This window comes from Gavialis gangeticus, unplaced genomic scaffold (genome assembly GCF_001723915.1).
Source record: "Gavialis gangeticus isolate Ggan-Ray unplaced genomic scaffold, GavGan_comp1, whole genome shotgun sequence".
Taxonomy (NCBI): Eukaryota; Metazoa; Chordata; order Crocodylia; family Gavialidae; genus Gavialis; species Gavialis gangeticus.
Window position 1 is genome coordinate 42,242,220 of NW_017728997.1, and position 16,149 is coordinate 42,258,368.

The following is a 16,149-nucleotide window of genomic DNA, read 5'->3' on the forward strand; positions in this document are numbered from 1 at the left end:
CCAACTTATCTAGCTACCCCGGAGCCATCCTCTGGCTCCCCACACCCAGAGTCCCCTTTAACACCCGCACTTTCCCTTAGTCCCATTTTTCCCTCTCCCTATCTACCTTTTCAGCTCCCCGGTAGCTCTGGCTCCAGTCCCAGACTCTGTGCCAGCATGCTTGTTCTGCAGGCTTTAGGCCTTGTCTTTTAATCAATTAAGATCAATTAACCTAAAGTTGCCCCCAAGCCTCAGTTCTTAAGCCCAGGCCCCTGTAGTCTACCAGTTCTAATCCCGGTCCTGGTAACTTTAACTCCCTACACTTCTACTTCCTTACTTTAACAATTCCCCAGGTATCCCAAGTACACCAAGCACATACATACATACACATCACAACACCCAACTTAGGAACTCATCTGTGTGTATGTGTAGGTGGGTGGTATGTGTCTAAATTAGTGAATACATATATATATATACATATATAGATATCATTGTGTGGGGGGGTATATAAATTAATAATCCACATATGTTTATTGGATGTGCAGGTGTTGGTTACTGATTCTGTCTAAATTTGGTGTGTGTAGTGTTAGTGAACCTAGACTAATTATTTTGAACGTGCGTGTATCTGAGTTGCTAGTGTGTGTGTGTATGTGTGTGTGTCTGTGTCTGTGTACATATATACACACACACACACATATATATATATATATATATATATATATCTCGCACTGTGTGCATGATATACGAATTAGTGATCTGTGTGTAACTTTTGAGGTGTACTGTATATGTGCCTGAGCTGGTAGTGTGAGTGTATATGCCTAATAGGGGTGTATGCACCTAGTGAGTGTGTGCTTGATTTTTATGTGTGCATGTGCAGTTGTACACCATGCCCTCCTGTCTAACAGCTCAATATCGAGATCCTGAGCATTGGCCTGACCCCTCCAGGCAACAATATTAGAGGATAAAATGCTAAAATAAGTTAGGGTGGGGACAAATGTACCTTTGAAAAGGGCAAGGGGGGTTGCCACTGAAGAATGTGCATCATCTGTTATGCTCTGTTGCATCTGCATGACACTGTTTTGGTACAGGTTAGCTAAATTTCTCTTTAACCCTAAATAAAGCAGCATTAAAGCCACAATGATTCTGCTAAGCTTGTATTGCTACATAATCATGCAGGTGGATCATAACTGTTTGCATGGGTATCTTTTGATATCAATATAACTGTTAATCTGTCTCTGTCTACACCATTACTCTACATTACATAATGCAAACTAAGGCTGTATGAAGCTTCGGTCACTGATTCAATTTGGAGGAGATTCAGACTGATTAGGCAGCCAAATCTCCAATTCTGAATCAAATCAGGAGATGCCTCCAATTTGATTCGGAGAGATCTAACAATTCAGCCATAGACACAGCTTCTTATGTTTTTTCTACAAACCTCAAGGTACCAGACGGTCCATGAATGCTGAGGTGGTGGGGCGGATGGAGCATCCCACAAGAGTGCAGGGGGGGTCCCCAGCATGCTCAGTGGTGGACCTGAAAGTGGACCAGTAGCACTTCCGGTCCACTTCTGGGTCCACTGTGAAGTGCGTAGGGAACACCTCCATTCACCTCCCAGCTTGGCAACTGGTGCCTCCTGGATCTGGGGGGCACCCAGGGTCCCCCCACAGCCAATCACTGAGCCAGGGAGGTGGAGGGGGGTCCACTGCCAAGTGTGCGGAGCCCGCGCCCCCCCCCACGCTCCCATGGGATGCTCCATCCGTCCCACCATCTCTGTGTTCAGGAGCCACGCCTGATATCTTGAGGTATGTAGAAAAGACATATAAAGCTGTGTCTATGGCCAAATTGCTGATTCTCCAAATCAGAATCAAATCTTCAGATTCAGATCTGGCCAAATCAAATTGGGACAATGACCTGAATCAGCAAATTGAATCACTGTCCCCTAATTTGGGCCAAATCCGAATCAAACATGGCCTGCTTCGCACACGCCTAATGCAAACCCCAGTTGTTACTTACTGTTGTAGGAAATAAGCCTGCATGTGAAACAAAAGAAAATGTCCTGTGTTCAAATCTGTGGAATATTTATTTAATCTGTGTGTATATTTCAGGAGCTATACTGCTAAGTATTCCAACCATCCCCACTGCACTCATTTACAGCTACTTTCTTGGCTCTAGCAGGATACCAGAGAATAGACAAAGCTACAGAAGTGTTAAAAACTGGAAATATACAGGGACAATACAAATTTTCCACCCCCAAAACCATGGAAGATTCTGATCCAGTTTCAACCTTAACTAATAATGGCCAACCTTTTGGCCTGCATAGTATGAAATACCAAAAAGTACTGTAAACAACGGGAACTTCTTGGAAAAGCCTTCCTCAACTTTTCAAAATATACACAACACAGAAATTTTCAGGCTTCTCCTAGACATGGGTGCATTCTATTCAATACACCTTTGCACAGCCAAGTGGAACTTGTACCCTACCTGCTATCTACTGGCATTTGAAATATAAGTTTTCTGATGTTCAGGACACAGCAACATATAAATCTCTTCATAAACAATAGTTTAAATCTCTTTGAAATATAGAAAGCATTATGTCAGTGTGAACTGCTGTAACTGTTGTATCCTTTTCAAGTTAAATAATCTTTTTTTTAAATAAACTTTTATAAGTATGGAGAATAACTGAACCACTCAAACAAACATCATGGGGTGATGTAGTAGTTATCAAAGAAACATTTTAGCACCTGCCTGAGAATTTTACAATTGTACTGTTGTCTTCTACCTTAATTGAGAATGCACTAATATAAAAATGAAATCATTGTTGACACTAATTGATACCTTTAGTCACATATTGTAACAGGACTAGATGTTTATAAACCAAGCAACTTTTATCCCAAGAGCTGGGCTCTCCATAGCACATCAAAGAATATGGATAAGCCAATGTACTGTTACTGTTACTACTACTCCTACTATTACTATTACTACTAATACTACGTGTATTGCTGCCATAGCTGAGAAATCCAGTCACGGCCTCCTATTATGTTATGCACTGCACAAACTAGGAACAAAACATGGATAGTCTTCTGATACCATAACTGCTTAGAGAACTACTGTTCCCAAATCAATCAAACAAATCAACAAAACCTCTTTCACAAACATAAAGCTAACTACCTGCAAAGAAATTATGCAGTATTTTGCAAATTAACTCTCTTCCCCCAGCTGGGTCATTGCAGTGCCAGAAGCTGTCACATGCTGGCTATATAAGGACTGTGTAAATGGCAATGGTTGTCTGTTCAGCACAGAGTCTACCCAAACTGCAACACATCTTCCAGTCTGTTTTGTGGTATGCCCCTTGATAATACTCCTGTTTCTGATGCTATCATTTACAAGATAAATCCCTATAACAGCATTATGTTAGCAAGATCTGTGGTTAAGTGCAATTACATTTCTGACAACATTTATCTTCAGGTCACTTGCTGTAGAAGTTTGCTAGGCTGGTAGTGGACTAACTACTTATTAACAACTCTCTCTCTCTGGTACATATAAAGGCACGTCTATATGTGTCACTATGCTGACATTGTTACTGTGCCATAATTTAGTACTTCCTTTTTGAAGTACTAAATCACAGCACAGTAACAGCCCATAGGGTGCCATATGTGTGGTGCATGGTTATTTTTCACAGCTACTTCGCCATAGCGGTGCGCTGTACTGGGGGAGTGTGTCACTACAGCAAAGTAGCTGCTGGTCATGTGTAGATGCCCACAGATGCTACACTGTTGCAGAGTGTTACTATAGCGACCTAGCATCACATGTAGACATACCCATAAGCAATCAGTTCAATCTGATTTCACAAAACTAAATGAAATGTAAAGAACACATAACTGAATTATAATAAAATGGGTTGTTCTAATCTAAACTTTCTACCAGCCACGATAAAATAACTAAACTTCCTGGTATTTTTTTGTAACAAATGAATTCCTAAATTTGTTAGTTGTCTGATAAATCCTGAAACCATGCAAGGTTTTATCCACTGAAAGTTTAACTAGGCAAACATCTTCCTCAGCAGGACTAGAACACATGCAGATGCCAATGGGGGAACGTTATGCAACATCAGTTTCATTTGGCCAGAGAAAATAGATAACAGTTTGATTTTCTTAAAGTGTTTTGGCTAGTATTATCAACAGCTTGTCCACACAATAACAACAAAGAAAAAGAAGCCCCAGATAAATAACAAAAGGTAACTGTCATTATGTATTCTTAACAAAGGTTTTCAGCTCACTGAAAATGTGGAAAGCACCTCAGAACTGTTTATCTGAATTCACAAAGCAAGTGCAGGTTTATGCCCAGGGGAATATGCCCAATTAGAGCTTTTCTTTAAAAAAATATTTTAGTTGTGCTCTCATCTGTTTTGAATGCTTTTTACAACTTTTGAACACACATTTTAAAACAGTATGTTACATGCTAGTTAGAAATAGAAGGCTGAATCTGACCATCCCTTTTAAAATTAAAATAGGTTTTTAACACTCAATTGGCTTGTTCATTGTTTGGTATATTCAAGATCCACTGTGACCAGGTTTTATGTTTAACTGCAGTAGATTGTTTCTCTTTATGTTTAGTGGGTTTTTAGTAGAAAACAAAATAACAGTGTATCTGTATTTCCATCATTAGCAAAGTTGCATTTTAGGAAGCTGAAAAACAGGTACTTGCTGACACACAGATTCATAGGATATCAGGCACAAAGCTGGTTTAAGGTTTTGTGTATTGATTCAAAAGAACTTGATCACTTTGTTTTGATAATTCAGTGAGATGCTGTATGTTGCTGAATTTTCCAAATTAATGAGTTACAAGTAAACACAATGGAAAAGCAAGGCTAATGCATCACAGAACATACTTTCTTCATTAACTATTATAATAATTTAATTGTAATTATCTTAAAGTATCAGAAAATGTACAGCAATACCCTCCTTCCACATACTGGCTGGTATGGCTTTTCCTAACCATTCACAAGCTAGGCTCTTCCCTCAGCCTCTCTGCTCCCTCCATATCATAATTTTCTTTCCCAGCCAACAACATTCTCAGTTTCATATTCTACCTACCTTAAAAAGTGAAAAGCTCCAGATGTACCTATACTAAGGTCATGGTAGTACCTTCAGTGAAGTAGGAACACATAGTAATTGAAATGAATCTGTTTAGAAAAACACTATATATTTATTTAATAACCCATGCAACTGAAAGGAAAGACTAATTGACTATGATGCAAGCGGCACATCTGTATTATATCAATGTAGACCTCTCACTTAAGATGCAGTTCAAAATATATACCATGATAAGCTCTCTCCATGTCTCACTACTATGATTAAGATCCCACAGTTTCAGAATAAGGCTCTATCTGTAGATTAGTATGAATAGAACGTGCCATCAAAATATTTAATTGTAGTGACATATTTTTATAAATTAAATGTCACTTTAAAACCAACACATTTTTGAGTGTCTTACTGCTTTTGTAGAGCAAAGACAGTTACATATACACCTAATTAAATAAAGCATTAATGAAGAATAATCAATTTAATCACAATTCAAAGTAAAGAATTAAAAGACAAGGCCCTCAGTCAACAGATACTCTTTATTACCGAGTTTACTAGTAATCTGAATCAAGGAGATACAAGATAATTTTCCTCCTTTTACTATCACCATTCATATTGAGACTCTCCATTTTAAAATAATGGAATACAATCCATAGACTATCAGCTTTCTCAAAAAATGTAAAAGGTACAGACCTTAAGAAAAATACCAGTTAACAAATATTTAAAACTACCTTCAGTTCCTTCCCTCTTGTTCCCTAATACTATGTTTTTTACATTATTTCCTCTAAAGTCAGGAGGAAAATTATTATGCAATTGAACACAGAATTGAGCTCTATGCCCAAAATACCCTCTCTCCACAACTCTATGGGAAACAGAAAAAGCTACTTACAGAATCTCTTTTCTAGAATGCTCTACCAAGTTAAATTCTCTCTCTGATCTTTTTGGATTATACAAGAAAACAGTTTCCAACTGAACATCTCACATCACCAAGGGCTATAGGACACAAACCCTAAATAACTGTACATGATCAAGAATATTCAAAGATAATCAATTTTAGTTAAAAGAAAAGTTTATATACACTTACTCCCAGAATTCCATGACTGGAGAAGTGGCATTTTGTAATGAGATTTGACTGCAGTTGCTCATATTAAGCTTCTGAAATTCCACACAGTTTTCTATAAAAAAACAAACAAACAAAAAGGATTGCTATCACATATGCATACATGCCTCTCCATGTCTTCGGAGTATTTTCATCCTGTAATGACATCATTTTAATTAACTATCCTTGAGCAAAACAGAAGGGTTTCCATGTATTTTTAAATACTTCACTTGGAAAAAAAATGCATTTTGGTCATTGGTTCACACACATCCATCCCAGGAAGATACGCACACACAGTATGCTATGTTCATTTACAGTACTTTTGAATGCACAGATACAACTTCAAGTGTCAGTGACATGCCTGAGGCAGAAAAAAGCACCTTTGAGTTGGGGTGAATAGCAGGAAATTAAAAGATACCGCTTGCTCCAGATGGTTCACTGAAGTTCAATTCCCAATGGCAACAGTTGGCTCAGAAGCCATTTTCTGCCAGCAAAAATCTTCCACTGGCCTGAGAGTGAGAAACTTACTTTTCGGTGCACTGTCATCTCTGGTGTATGGAAAAACTGTGAAGTAGAGGTGCACTGATATATGGGTCCGTATTGTATTGGCACCGATAAAAGAAAAAATGATTATTGGCAATCGGCTTTTTTTGGCTGATATGACTGATGTTGCCAATAAATGCTGTGTGCAATGGTGCAGCAGCAGCAAGAATGCAGCCAGGAGTACAGCCCAGCAGCATGTAGAGCAGAATCTATCATGTAAGTCTGTGGGCAATAGGGGCATGGGGGAAGGAAGGGGCATCACAGGGGCACTTCAGAGCCCCCACAGTGAGGGAGGGAGTGGGGAAGGGGAAGGGGAAGGGGCAGATGCTGCCTAGCTGTGGCAGGGTGGGACATGGCATAGAGCTACAGGTAGCTCATCTGGGGGCACAGGGGAGGCATGTGGGGTATATGCTCTCTGGATTTGTGAGCAGGACAAGGGTGGGCTGCCTGCTCTGGGCCAGGGGCTGTGTTGGGCTCTTCCCAGCGTTGAGGCCGGGCTGGGGCTGCATGCAGGGTGGACAGGGGCAGGGTGGGCAATGCAGCACTCGTAGGGTGTTTTATGGAGAGGACCGTGGTGATTTTGGCCTGTAGCCCACCTCTCCCAGTGCTATGGCTGGTTAATAATAAGCCATCAGAATCAGCCAAAAAATTCTTTATCGGTGCACTAGTACTTTGAAGATATCAAACCAGCTCAGCATTGTTGAAATGACATATGTTATTCAAATAATGATCACTACTGGCAAGGTTTCACTTAAGAGATAAGCAGGCCACATCCTGGATTGTTAACACATCCTATCACTGAGTTGGAAGTATGCTTGGAGTACAGGACTGGGCCCACTGAACATTAGTCAAAGCCATAACCTGAAATAACTGGGGTGATGGGATACAAAGAAAGGGGAAGGGGGTCAAGATTCATGAAAAACAAAGCAATTTACTGTTTCAAAAGTAGTATTAGGATACAATTTTTCATGTATCACTATAATCTTTTTAAAAGTGAATGCAATATTGAAGAATGATAAAATGACAAGAATTTCCATGTGAAGAGAAATAAAGGGTCCTCTTCTGCAAAACCCAATTCACAAAAGAAGTCATTATTCAGGCCAGTAGACACTACCCAAAGGAACCAGGCATTGTTTTGTGAAAAGGTTATGCAAGACTAAACCCATACATATAAAAGTTTTGATCACTGAATATTCTGATATACTGATCTGAATATATGGAAATATTTAATCACTGGATATTTAACAGTGTAGAAAGATCAAATTCAAAGGTCTTCACTTAATATTTCCCCCGTATTTATGAAAACAAAACTCCCACTGGTTTTACTAGGAGCTCAGTAAGAACTGATGAGAAACTGAGAGCCATATCATGCCACCACCAGTTTTTATTTGAATTCCCTGAATGTTAACAAAGATAAGATAGAGTCCTGAGCCAGGATCCCGGTTTTTGGCCAAAATATCTGTCAGAATTATGAAAAGCTTAGATTTTCTGACCATTTTCAAATAAATATATTTGAGAAGAGAAAGATCTATAAAAGACAAATACACCAATAAAATTCTGCCCCAGTAATTTACAAACCAAGGTAAATACTGTATACCAAATTCTCTGATGATCGACTGACACATATCCACTGCTTTCAATGGAGCTAAGTCAGTTCCTATCAGGTGAGTATTTAGCCCCTACAAGTTAACATAGTAACTATTTAAAGAGTTTCTACAGCTATTAGTTTTATTGAGGCCATACCTGTATTCCATTCATGCCCACAAGTGGCCCATGGGAGCTCTGTGGTAAAGCAGTTAAATAGATAGAAGATAGCCCATGCTAAAATGATGATGTAATAAACATTTAAATGCGCTTCGATAACTTGGGTAGCATATCCAATGCCTAGAGAAAGAAAAAAAACACAGAAATTTTTGTACTTCAGACCTTTAAAATTAAGACCACACTGTTTTCTGTATATCTTAATATTAATTGGTTCAAACATTAAGGAACTTTTGGAGGGGCTGGACGTGTTTAAATCAGTACATCCAGGTGCTCTTCACCCAAGGGTGCTGAGGGAATTGGCAGGGCCCTTGGCACGGCTGTATGAGCACTCGTGGGGCTCTGGCCAGGTACCAGAGGATTGAGAAAGGGCCAATGTGGTCCCCATTTACAAGGGGAGAAAGGAGGACCCTGGCAATTATAGGCCAGTCAGCCTTACCTCAGTCCTTGGGAAGATCTTTGAGAAAATTATCGAGAACATCTGCAAGGGCCCAGCAGGGGAGGTAATGCTCAAGGGCAACCAACATGGGTTCATTGAGGGCAGATCCTGCCTGACTAACTTGATTTTCTTTTATGATCAGGTCACAAAGTCCCTGGATGAGGGTGTTGAGGTGGATGTCGTCTTCCTGGACTTTAAGAAGGCCTTTGACACTGTTTTCCACCACATTCTCTTAAAAAAATTAAGTGACCACGGCACTGATTCCTACGCAGTCAGATGGGTGGCAAATTGGCTAGATGGTCGCACCCAGAGAGCGGTGGTGGACGGGTCATTTTTGACCTGGAGGAATGTGGGCAGTGAGTCCCCCAGGGCTTGGTCCTGGGGCCTGTGCTGTTCATCTTTACAAACGATCTGGATGTGGGTGTGGAAAGCACGCCGTCCGAATTCACTGACAACACCAGGATGTGGGGCGAGGTGGGCATGCTGGAGAGGAGGGACAGAATCCAGCTAGATCTAGACAGGTTACAGAGGTGGGTGGATGACAATAGGATGGAATTCAATGTAGACAAGTGCAGGGTACTGGATCTAGGGAGAAGGAACCAGCAACACACCTATAGGCTGGGGAATACCCCTCTTGTCAAAACAGTGGCAGAAAGGGATCTTGGAGTCATTGTTGACCCTAGGATGAACATGAGCTGCCAATGCGAGGAAGCAGTCAGTAAGGCTAACCGCACCTTGTCATGCGTCTACAGATGCATCACAAGCAGGTCTAGGGACGTGATCCTTCCCCTCTATGCGGCATTGGTCAGACCGCAGTTGGAGTACTACAGCCAGTTCTGGGCACTGCACTTCAAGAGGGATATGGCCAGCATTGAGACAGTCCAGAGGAGGGCCACTCGCATGGTCAAGGAACAGCAGGTCAGGCACAATAAAGACAGTCTGAAGGGCCTGAATCTATTCAGCCTCCGCAACAGAAGGCTGAGAGGGGATCTGGTGGCCATTTATAAACTCACTAGGGGGGACCAGCAGGAATTGGGTGAGACTCTGTTCCCCTAGGCACCACCAGGGTTTACTAGGAATAACAGCCACAAATTATTAGAGAGAAGGTTCAGGCTGGACATCAGGAGACATTACTTTGCAGTTAGGGCTGCCAGGTTCTGGAATGGGCTCCCAAGGGAGGTGGTGCTCTCTCCTACCTTGGGGGTCTTCAAGAGGAGGCTGGACAGATATTTGGCTGGGGTGTTATGACCCCAGCACCTGTTCCTCTCTGGGGCAGGGGGTCAGACCTGATAATCTGTTTAGGTCTCTTCTGACTCTAAGCACTATGCAACATATCATACATTTTTTTTAAAAAAAGAACAAAGTAGTACTTTCTGTTACCTTCAAATAGAGGGCAAACTTTCCTCCAACATGTAATACCTCCTTCACTAGTAAACTGTCCCAGGGCAGTCTCCAGAAAAAATACCGGTATTCCACAGCAAATAAAGAAAACCACATATGGAATGAGGAAAGCACCTACAAGCAAAACATTGTGAAAAGTTAGTAAGAGCAAATAAAATCCCTTGAAAGAGAAAAGAGAAATCTGATTTCTTTAAATAAAGGATGGAATCTACAAATCATTATTTCTCCGTATGGTACCACTGAAGTCAACAAAACGCAACTCACAGAAAAAAATGTTTAAAGAATCAGACCTTAAACATTAAAAATTATTTACTATAGACCAAGTCCTGTTCAGTTTAATCCCACAAATTTGGGAAAGATAGTCTAATGGGCAAGACATTGTGGGCATGTCTGCACATGCACTTTAATGCACAGTAGACTATTTTACTGTGCATTAAAGCGTCATGTAAAAATCTGTGACATTACACTAATGTGCAGTAAAATAGCCCACTGTACATTAAGTGGACATTAGCACAGCCTAATGCACATTAATTTAATACCTCATATTGGAGGTACTAAATTTAATGCGTGTTAGCAACGGTACATTAATGCATGTGTAGATGTGCCCTATGTATTCAAAATCCAGCTCTGCCACTCTTTTGTCTGATCATGGAGAAGTCACTTAAACTACTCTATGTCTCAATTTTTCACTTTGAAATCGGGATTGATACTTCATGGTCACTCTAGCATATTGTGAAAATAAAATCCAGATAGAATTATGTAAGGTATTTGAGTATGATGAAGATCACATAGACAGACAGATTGAACTAAGCAGCTACTTACAGGAGGACTTATATCAGGAGCAAATGTTAACCAAAAAATGAACACTGTAATTCCACATATTAGGAAAGTAACCAAGCATTTTTGTTAGTTTCCCACAGCGAAGATTACAAATTATGCAATACATACAACCCTGTGCTAGAATTTTACAGTATTAAATACTTTTATTATGGATTAATGTACAGTAAATTTTTCACATTAATAAAACTAACATCATTTTTAAGTTAAAAGGCATTTCTTTAATGATTAATCATGATAAATATTGGTGTATAACAGCAAAATGAACAGAAAGACAAATACAGTAATATGTGCATAGGTTACATACACAAAAAGAGGTAAGGAAAAATAAATGTTAGGTCAAATTCTGATCTTAATTGCATCCATTGCTATTCCCATGACCTTCCCTACAAATCTAACATATGTAATTAAAAACAGGGTACAGTTTTTTTGCTACAAGCAATAAGCGAAAAAAAAAAAAAAGACATAGGAGAAGAGCTCTGTGCTACATTCTGTGTGCACCAAACCATGCTACTGAATTTAGTAGTGTTCATTAAGGCTAGGGACAGACATTACAGGTAAGCCAGTTTAAGTGATCAGAAACTAGTTCAAATCTGTAACATAACAGACGTTCAGTGCACATAAACTACATAAACCAGTTTGAAAACAGCCGAAACTGGTTTAAGATAAACCTGGTTGAATGTAGTATCAGTCTTAACTGATTTGGGTCAAACTGGCTTATGCAATCTCTGTCCCAGACCCCTTACTAGTTTAAGATAAATCAGACTCCCCCAGCATCCTGGAATTCTCTCTGGGCTGGGCAGGGCTCTCTACTCCACAGCAAGGCTGGCCCCTCCCCCCGGCTCCCTGGCTGCTCAGTACCATGCAAGGCAAAGGAGGGCTGCTCTAGCACTCCCAGTTTCTAGCCTAACCCACTGCAGGCATGTGCCTGCATTTATGGGATGTCTGTCTGGTTACAAAACTGATTTAGCCTAGCCAGGGTAGATTATCCTGCAAAGACTGAATCAATTTAGGCTCAGGCTTTTTGAATGTCTGTCCCTAGCTTAAAAATACAGGTTTAAACTTAAACAAGCGAAGACGTAAACAAGCATAAAGGAAACAGCAAACTAAAGACAGCTAAGAAACTCAGTACCACCTTTATTCATATTTCATGAAGTAAAGCAATAAACAACATTCCAATGACATCACTGGGGCTACTTGCAGACTAAGGCATTATTTAGCATGAGCTAGAATGGCAGAATCCAAGCCCCTACCTGTTGTTTCTGAATAAAGGCCTATAATACTTTAATCTGAACTTCTGTTGAGATGTCCCACTGATTTAAATCATTATCCTGGCATTTCAAAACACCATTTAAATGCACAATAGTTCCCTTTCTCTTTTAGGAACACATATTTTAAAATACTGTCATCCACAACAAACTACTTGAACACTATGCTATACTACACTACACTGATAATTTCACCTCCTTAACAAGGACCCTGAAAATAAAATTTAACTTTAATGAAAAACCATTTGTAACCATGTCTGCAAGAATATGGGTTTACTTCCTGAATGTTATCTATGAACCAATCAGGGCTCATGGACAGAGTTGATATCTTTTATTAGACCACCAAGATTTTTGCCAAAAAAATTCTTTAATTATCAGCTTTCAGTCACAAACACCCTTCATTAGGCATCAGAGAAAAGATTGTAAAAGTTCTTCTGGGTAACCAGCTAAGAACTGCTGCCCAGAGGTGTTTTCCATCTATTGACCCCTCTGTGAAATCCTATGAAATATGAACTTCCATTTCTACCCAGGAGAACTTCTACAATCTTTTCGATGATGCCCGATGAATGGTGTTTGTGCCTGAAAGCTTGCAATTAAAGAATTTTTTTTTTCTGCAAAAATCTTGTTAGTCTAATAAAAGATATCCCCTCTGTCCTTGAGCCCTGATTGCTTTTTCCTCTAGACCAATATGACTACAACCTGGATACCTGCATCTATGAACCAAGTGTTTCTGAACTTTGTTTTAGGAAATCTATGAGGCAGTGTAAATAACCAGGTATTCTGTGTAATGGGGAAAAAAGACACAGAGGAAGCTGCAATGATGGTTTATGTTTCAGCCACTTCTATCTATAGCAGGAGATACAGCTAAGTATACCTGCTTTGAAAAAGCTCAGTGGAGTATCACCAGGACCTACAGTTTTATTCTGCAGACCCTCTCTGCCTGGACCACCTCCTCTCCCAGCTTCTTTAAAAGGTAGTATCTCCAAACGTTTCACTGTGCAAACCCCGTCCATCAAATCCTCAGTGGACCAGGGTTTGAGAATTGTTGGTTTAAATCAACTCCTGCTCAGCCTGCTAGGACACATGCTCATAATTACTTTAGCATGAGTACCTATTCACTCCAGGGTTACATTAGCATGACTTCACTGATTTCAATAGATTTATATCAGTGTCACAGAGAAGAAAACTGGTGTTTTTACTATCCAGATAAACAGTTTGATCAGATGATAACTTATCAAAATTATAAAGGACTATTTATCTTGCAATAAAATCCACCAGGACCAGTAAACACATTCTCATGCTTATAAACACATCAAAATCATCAAGGGATGTCACACTGTGGCAGAAGCAGCCTAGCCATAGTAGCATGGAACTCCATGTTTACAATGGTGGTAAATTAGCCTGCTTGGAGAAGTGTAGATATATACCATAGAATGTCTGTTCACAACTTTTGGCCTGAACAGTGAATACAGATGCAGAAACTCTGTGTATTAAATGAGCTCAATTCTGATCCCAGGTTAAAAAAGGCACCTCAATTCAAGGTAGCTGCAAAGCGAAAATTGGGAACGGAATATGATTTTCCTATTAGTTGTCTTATTAGAAATATAAGTAAATGTTATTTATGTTCTTTTTATATCCAAAATTATATTAATTAAAGAACAGTATTACATGTTGATTAGCTAAAATATATAGAACACATACAGAGCCACTTATATTTAGCTGAGCGCACATAGGATAACATATAGGAAAGTATGTCTTCATATGTGTTTCATATTGATTTTTCAGATTTTACCTTGTCAAAAAAACACAGGGAAAATTCTAACAAATGAAAAATCTTCTCCATATTTTAAACCCACACTGTTATTTTTACATAATAAAAACCCTACTAAAAAGCATAATCTTGAAAACAAGATAGTTTCTTTTATGAGAGTGCAGTTACAAAAGGAAATCCAAGTTACAGAGCACATGTACTTACGGTACATATTTCTTTAGAAACATGGGAAACAGAATGGGCCAGAATAATCTGTGGTATTACTCATTTGAGTAACAATGCTAAAAATGGTAGGCCAAATTTATCTCCAAGGAGATCCACTGAAGAATGGGTTTTTATTCACCTGTCTATTAAAACAACTGGGTATATTATTTTCTTCCTAACCCATATGCTCTAACTACTGCTTTAGCTTTTAAGTAAAAAATAGTTTGTGTCCAGCCCAGCACATATCTAACCTACATTTTTATTTTTCCATTGCTAGTTATACCATGAATGAACTACTTCCACATAACTGGCATGAGTCCTATGTATTGGATACTGTCTTAGAGTATGGTGCGCTGTTGCATAACTATTATCTTTTTATCTTGTTCCACAACTTTGATATGTAATGACATTTCTAATATTTAATAATGTAGCTAGCAAGCAGCTCAACCAGCAAGCAATTCAACTTCCTTCCCTATACCATTGTTGTGGGCTGAGAATGAAAAACCAAAACAGGTGGAGTTTATTTAAAGAGACTGTCTTTTGTCAGAGAAGAAAACTACTGATGAAGATATGATAGAAGGCTTTCTAAAGGTTCAGTCTATGATTGCAATGTGTTCCATATACCACTATCAAAACATTCTGGTTTTACTCTGAACAGCACACAGCTGTTTCATGTTGTCACCTTGTCCCATATTTTGACAGTATGCATACGTGTTTATTATTCCATGCAGAAAAAATACAATAGCACACAATCCATTTTAACAGCGTTATAGCCTCTTTTTCATGAGATGCTAGTGCTCAAATGGGACCATTTTGAATTGCATTAGGCCATTTCCACATGATTTCACAAAGGTCTGTAAATGCATCCCTGAGTTCATGACAAAATGTAATTTCCCAAATGCATATATGAATTTGTGAAAGATGAAGGAAACTGTACAAAGTTTTCCAAAAGCAAAAAGCACTGGTGCACAGCCTCAAAATGTGCAACACCTCCCCAGCAGCACAATCCCCGAAGTCTTCAAAACACCTGTCCTTTATACCCAGTGCAAGAAGTCTCAGGGAAGCATTTGTTTCCTGTTTCTTTACCATGTGGTTAGGGTGAGCAGCGAGTCGACATGGGATGCCAGCTTACCTCCTCCATTCTTGTAGCAGAGGTAGGGGAACCTCCACACATTTCCTAACCCGATAATCTCCCCAGCCACGGACAGGACAAATTCAACCTTATTGTTCCAGTGGCCCCTTTCGTGCACCTTTTTATCATTACTGTGGACGAGGTTGGTACTGGAGGCTTCTGGGTCCAAAGCATCTTCTGACTTGCCGTTAATGATGGGAATGGTCTTTTCAGCTGTCATGACTGGTTGCCTGGGGTGGGGAAAAGGAAAAATCACTTTCCAATAGGAAGACACTCACAAGTCCCACTGCAGGTCGGGCGCTGTTGGCTTCCTGCGAGCTGCAAGGACTTCGGGAAGGAGATAGCACCTTTGCTCCATCAGGCAAGTTGCAAAGGGAGAGAGGAGGGGCGATACCAGGGCGTGTGGGGCAGGAGCATGGGCTGCGCCATCTGCAGCAGTGAAGGGGGTGGAAGAGGCGGGGAGCAGGAAGCTTTCACAGCCCCGGTCCCCTAGGAAGAACCGGCCCTGCCCGCCCCCCGGCCGGACCCCACTGGGGCTGCCCAGCGCCCGGAGGCTGCCGCAACGTGCGCGCGGGCACCAGTGGGTGGCGGGCTGGCCCGCGGCTCCCCGAGCTACCGCTACTCACCCAGG

The 16,149-nt window shown here is 40.2% G+C and overlaps 1 protein-coding gene across 1 annotated transcript in view; it reads right to left on the reverse strand.

Moving 5' to 3' along the window:
- Positions 1-15,884, reverse strand: part of SLC6A11 (solute carrier family 6 member 11) — a 420,578-nt gene extending 404,694 nt beyond the window's left edge. Inside the window, exons 1-4 of the mRNA XM_019505104.1 lie at positions 15,519-15,884; positions 10,286-10,420; positions 8,449-8,589; positions 6,148-6,238 (exon numbers count right to left, since the gene is read on the reverse strand). Coding sequence (XP_019360649.1) covers positions 6,148-6,238; positions 8,449-8,589; positions 10,286-10,420; positions 15,519-15,738 — 587 coding nt within the window. The 5' untranslated portion in view covers positions 15,739-15,884. The remainder of the gene's footprint in view (positions 1-6,147; positions 6,239-8,448; positions 8,590-10,285; positions 10,421-15,518) is intronic.
- Positions 15,885-16,149: the final 265 nt, after the last annotated feature.